This window comes from Triticum dicoccoides, chromosome 2A (genome assembly GCF_002162155.2).
Source record: "Triticum dicoccoides isolate Atlit2015 ecotype Zavitan chromosome 2A, WEW_v2.0, whole genome shotgun sequence".
NCBI classification, from domain to species: Eukaryota; Viridiplantae; Streptophyta; class Magnoliopsida; order Poales; family Poaceae; genus Triticum; species Triticum dicoccoides.
In genome coordinates, this window is record NC_041382.1 from 344,247,694 (window position 1) to 344,253,623 (window position 5,930).

At 39.0% G+C, this 5,930-nt stretch overlaps 1 protein-coding gene across 2 annotated transcripts; it reads right to left on the bottom strand.

The window, feature by feature from the left end:
* Positions 1-580: 580 nt before the first annotated feature.
* On the bottom strand, positions 581-4,634 carry LOC119359368. 2 transcript variants are annotated; one of them, XR_005172496.1, is made up of 4 exons: positions 4,283-4,634; positions 3,667-3,789; positions 2,723-2,819; positions 581-1,191 (listed from the first exon to the last, which is right to left on the bottom strand). XR_005172496.1 is itself a non-coding variant. In XM_037625589.1 (4 exons), the coding sequence occupies exons 1-4, from the start codon at positions 4,336-4,338 to the stop codon at positions 1,154-1,156; spliced, it is 390 nt and encodes a 129-aa protein (XP_037481486.1). In that variant the 5' UTR covers positions 4,339-4,634; the 3' UTR covers positions 581-1,153. The 2 variants fall into 2 exon arrangements, 1 of the variants encoding a protein (XP_037481486.1); XM_037625589.1 differs by having other exon boundaries at positions 4,207-4,634.
* Between the last annotated feature and the right edge of the window lie 1,296 nt (positions 4,635-5,930).

Sequence of the window (5,930 nt, forward strand, 5' to 3'; positions counted from 1 at the left end):
AAGCTTATGGATAGGAGAAGGTAGTGAGGTGGAGCTGCAGCAAGCACTAAGCGTATATGGTGGCTAACATACGCAAATAAGAGAGAGAAGAGAAGCAACGCAACGGTCGTGAATCTAGAAGTTATCAAGAAGTGATCCTGAAACTATTTACGCACAATCATAACACAAGAACCGTGTTCACTTCCCGGACTCCGCCGAAAAGAGACCATCACGGCTACACACACGGTTGATGCATCTATTATATAATTAAGACAAAAGGAAAACAAGCCATCACATTAATCCACATAGATTACATTATCTCCACCATTAATTTTTTAAGGTAGCGGCTGAGATTTAAAGATATTAAAAGTTACATACAACTATTGTAGGTACTAATAATTTGTTTGTCACGCACCACTGACACGCCTGTCATCCTGAACATGCCAGCCTTTTTAATGTGTCCGAGACAACCACAAATACCCGCCACACAAAAGGTATAGGTGTACGATATAGTAGTTGTCAAAGAAGAGTATACTATATGAAATCTACTATTCATAGTTCCAAATCTACACACGGACTCAAGCAAAGAACTCCACGCGTGGTTGGAATTCCAAATCTATACACACGGACTCAACCAAAGAACTCCACTCGGGGTCGGCTAACACGGACAAAAAGAGACACCTAGCTGGCCACGTCCAGCAACGCCCAAGAAGCCAAAACTTTTTTCCATGTACTACAACACAAGTGAGATCGGGCATGATCCATATCATGCTCCACGTGAGTCTAAACACCATGACAAAGTGTGATGGATGCAAAAAGGGCGTGATTAGACGGCATCCGAGAGCATGGCAAACACCACACCAAAGTGCAATGGATGCAATTAGGGTAGGATTGGACTATGCTGGAGGAGTGCATCATGATAGACAAAGTACATCCAGAAGTTCGCTACATAGATATAGGGCTGCTTTTTGCCAGAGATCCAGGAAGCAAAATCTGCCCGACAAGCAGACCACCTACAATATAGAAATCTGCCGATGCCGTGATGAAACAAACAATGTGACGCAAATCAGCCAAAACTGTGACAGAACATGTCTGAACGCCAGCCAAACCTTCTGAGTTGCCGCCACGATGAAACAAACGATGCAACGCAAATTAGCCAAAATTATGATAGATGTCACGACGCCAGCCGAACCTTCAGAGTTGCTGCCTCTCCTGAATAATCAAGGTTCGTAAATATTATTTAGTGAATTCACTTACTGAGGATAAAATCTATGAGATATTATCAATTGACAAACCATTTTCAAATGGTTTTGCAGCCAAAGCACCATGTCGCGTAAGAGTCTTAGTGCCTTAACAATGATAGGAGAAACGACACTCAAGTGAAAGTGACGAGAATATATATTCAATCAATCCGCCGACCGATGAGCATATGAGCTTCCATGGATGAAAATATTTATATATTTACTCCATCCTTTTCTAAGTATAATCCTTTTATATATTTCAATACGGACTACGTACGGATGTATATAGACATATTTTGGAGTGTAGATTCACTCCTTTTGCTCCGTATGTAGAACATATTAGAATCTCTAGAAGGTATTATATTTAGGAACAGAGGGAGTATATATTTACATGCTGATTGTTCTATTGTTTTGAACCACAAGTGCTAATATATTGTAATTGTTTGACAGGGCCAAGCTATGCATTTTACTGTCACCACTAAAATATCACGATACTATAAATGTGGAGGAGGTTGATACACAATTGTTTATCAAAGATAAAAGAGAATTATGTTTATGCACTTACCATTTTAAAGTTGTGAAAGCAACAAAGTATCACCAGTGGACCAATGAAATACAAAGGTAAGGATCATCAGAATGTTTTCCTGATTACTACTTCGAGTTTGCTTCCAAGGAAACTGTACAAGAACATGCCGGGAAAGATAAGCAATGCTTAGGTTTACCTATACTATATAGTTCCAAATAAGACTCAACTAACTAATCTTTCTAGCTATGGAGTAATTAATCACCAGTTTTACACATGCCGTTTTGGACTACTCGCCCAAATGAAGCATGTGGAATCAAGACGATAGGTCTGCACAGAAAATAGAAGAATAAAAATAAAAATGCTGATTTGGCATATTGGTGATGTGGAAGGCTGCATGTTGAGAGAATTGGGTGTATGGGAGATGAACTATTTAGGTATATACGCTGACAGAGTAAGTGTATAATAACAAAGACTTTAATTTTACTTCCATCATTGCATTAACATTAACTTTTCCATCTTAAACTCTTCATGAGTGATAAAATCAGAGTTACACTATGGGGAAATTCTACTTATCTTTTGAATGAGGATGTACTCGATAGCCAAACTATCCTTATTGTGACATCAACAATGGTGGAGTTTAGCAGTAAATCCAATAAAGTCACAACATCTTCTGTTACTTTTAAAAAAATCATGGTTAAATAGGATAGTGCCCAAAGTCAACCACTGCTGCAAGTATATACAGATCTAGATATATCTGCAACTCACAAACTTCTTGGCAGGTATGGAACACTATCTTTTATAATTTATGAACTAATGAAGCATGACTCATTTTTATTAACCAATGTAAAATAATAGTTATACTTGACTTACTCCATATATGGAGACACTCACCAGAAGAAACATCGCCAAAAATGACCGAGATAGATAGAGAAGTATGCAAGGTACACCAGAAGAACAAATGTTTTACCGAACTTACTGGAATGGCGCATGGTAACTAAGCAAATTAGGTAAGGCATCAGACTTCTTCTAAGATATGATATCACCACTTTTCGAGAACAACAAGACTCTAAGACCTGTAGGAACAATTGAGTTATATCAGTTATAACCTTATGGAGCGAGTAATGTGTCTGAACTTCTTTAGATTGCTAACTTTAATTTTTTGCGTAACTTATTCAGGATTTTGCGTCCATGCCAATATCTACAATAGATATGTTACAAAAATATATTTGATGTTGGTATATGTCATGTGGTGATAGTTTTCTGCACAAAATATAATTGTATGGTAGGCATAGTATTCAACTCCAAATTAGTGGTTGTACAACTACTACAAGCTGCAATTTCTTTAATGAGGGTGATAAAAGAATCTTAATACATTTGTCTTGAACTTGATGAACTCATTGGATGGGAAATCTGATGAAGCGCGTAAGATTATATGTTAATTATGTTGAAAGTAAGTAGTAAGACATACTATTTGTATTTACTGATATACAGTACGAATACCTGGCATCCATTAATATAAGGAAGACTTATTAGATAACAGTGGTATATTTATTTATTTATTTTCGAAAGCGGAGGCCAAAGGCCTCAATCAATTAATCAAGCAGAAGAGAATTGCCAAGTTAATCAGCAGAAAACTGGGCCAAAACTGTGATAAGAGCAGTAACATAAGCACTATAAACGCATGCCACATTGTAATTATTTAAATACATTGGGACATGCACTTTCATGAGTTTTATGTTCCTGGTAACAGTTCACCTCTCCCACGGTTTTTTTAGGTCAACGGAACCATGAGGAAAGCTAGCTCCAACATTATAGCTTGGACCCATATTTCAGTTAGTACGTGTAAGCCGTCTTGCTTGGACTTAATACACATATAAGTAATATAACTTGCTAATATATGGTAACAAGAAATAAAAATACCTGTAGACAATCAGCCGCTATGGAGGAAGTAGGAATGATTGAAATCCGTAGCACCTTACATAGCTGGAAGCCGACAACACCAACAATGAGGAAGCCCATAGCTCGCCTCCACCTGCAGACTCCCTGTAGAAGCAAAGAGACTAATCACAAATGCATATTACTACTTCCTAAAACTGCTTTCATGTGTATATATGATTATATGGTAATAATCACAAACAAGACTTACAATATTGGAATTATACATAGTAGATGGATATAATGAGTATGTTTTTGCTATATGAAGTTTCATTTAATAATTATGGAAGTGTTGAAGAGACAATAATCAAAATCTAGGTAGAATGCCAACAGAACAATTTCCTAGAAAAATACAAGGGACATCCATAGCAAGTCAAGTAACTATAATCTTTATTGTATAACTAATCCTTACAAGAAAACAAAATGTACGAGGTTATCTCCTAAATTATAATTTAGCAGAACAAAAGAGTATATCATCCATATCTCTTTATTAATTTAAGTGTCAAATATGTAAAAGAAACTTACAAAGTACATATATACTGCCAAGCAAGAGGAGAATGCAGAGAGTATTGGGAGAGTACTAAGAGATTCATAGCCGCACATTCTACTCCGCTCAGACGACAACAGAGAAAATGGTCGTCCAGCCCGAAGACACATCTCTCACTCCTGGTGCCACGATTAGGAGAGCAGAGCACTGAGGAAGCTAACAAGTAGTTATCGCTCATATTCTCCCGTGGCCTCCTTGGTGGCCAGTCTGCCTCACCGGATCCAAATCGGCAAGATGCAACCTCGCCGGTGGGTGGCGCAAGATGGGCGGCTTGAACGCCCGTCCCCTCCTCACTCAGAGCTGGTCTAGCATCTCCTCCAAAGCTTCGGTGCTGGGCATGCCACCGATTTGGTATACAGCCAAACTTCCAAGACTACCACGATAGAGCACAGAAAGGGAAAATAGATCCCCTTTCCCGTCTCTACAAACCATTTAGATACGTAGTAAGACATTTTGGTTGTGCTCAAGAATATAATTCATATTAAAACAACATGTGTGTACGAATTTGAAGTAATCACAATATACCAGACAATAAACACAAGCACAATGTTTGTAAAAAAACATAAGAACAATATACCAACCAGGACAACGAAGGACATGATGGGTAAGTATGAAAGATAAAGATCTAACAAGAAAGACCATCATTTTAAACACCGAGATGACGACCCAAATAATAAAAATTTTCTTTATTTTTGTTGTTGCTACTCACCATCAACCCAATGATATTTATCAAAATATCTCGACCAACATACAATCGAGTGTCAATATGTTGTGTATTTGAATTACATTGTAAGATAGTTAACCGTGTAATCGGATATATTTAGAAAGGAAATATAACACATAATAATCTAGTCGTGCAAATGCGCGGGTGACCCTTCTAGTTTTAGTTAAGTTAAGTATCAAGTTCTCTACAACCGGACATTAACAAATTCCCATCTGCCACATAACCACGGGCACGACTCTCGAAAGTTTATACCCTGCAAGGGTGTCCCAACTTAGCCCATCACAAGCTCTCACGGTCAACGAAGGATATTCCTTCTCCCGGGAAGACCCGATCAGTCTCGGAATCCTGGTTACAAGACATTTCGACAATGGTAAAACAAGACCAGCAAAGCCACCCGATGTGTCTACAATCCCGATAGGAGTCGCACGTATCTTGTTCTCAGGACACACATGATAGGTCAAGCTATGAGTAAAACCAGCCCTCAGGTTGCCCTGAGGTGGCCCCGCAGGTTACCCGGTTCGGACCAACACTTAGAGAAGCACTGGCCCAGGGGGGTTAAAATAAAGATGACCCTCGGGTTGGCCAACCCAAGGGAAGGGTAATAGGTTGTTAGGCAAATGTAAAACCAAGGTTGGGCCTTGCTGGAGGAGTTTTATTCAAAGTGAACTGTCAAGGGGTTCCCATAACACCCAACCGCGTAAGGAACGCAAAATCAAGGAACATAACACCGGTATGACGGAAACTAGGGCGGCAAGAGTGGAACAAAACACCAGGCATAAGGCCGAGCCTTCCACCCTTTACCAAGTATATGGATGCATTAATTAAATAAGATATATTGTGATATCCCAACATATCCATGTTCCAACATGGAACAAACTTCAGCTTCACCTGCAACTAGCAACGCTATAGGAGGGGCTGAGCAAAAGCGGTAATAGCCAAACAATGGTTTGCTAGGAAGGAGGGTTAGAGGCTTGACGT

Excerpts from the sequence above, each read along its gene's own strand:
- LOC119359368 (XM_037625589.1), bottom strand. The coding sequence starts at position 4,338 with ATGTGTCTTCGGGCTGGACGACCATTTTCTCTGTTGTCGTCTGAGCGG. Across the intron at positions 3,790-4,206 it reads TGGCAGTATATATGTACTTT|GGAGTCTGCAGGTGGAGGCG; the intron begins GTAAGTTTCTTT and ends TTGCTTCTACAG. Across the intron at positions 2,820-3,666 it reads TAGCGGCTGATTGTCTACAG|GTCTTAGAGTCTTGTTGTTC; the intron begins GTATTTTTATTT and ends TTGTTCCTACAG.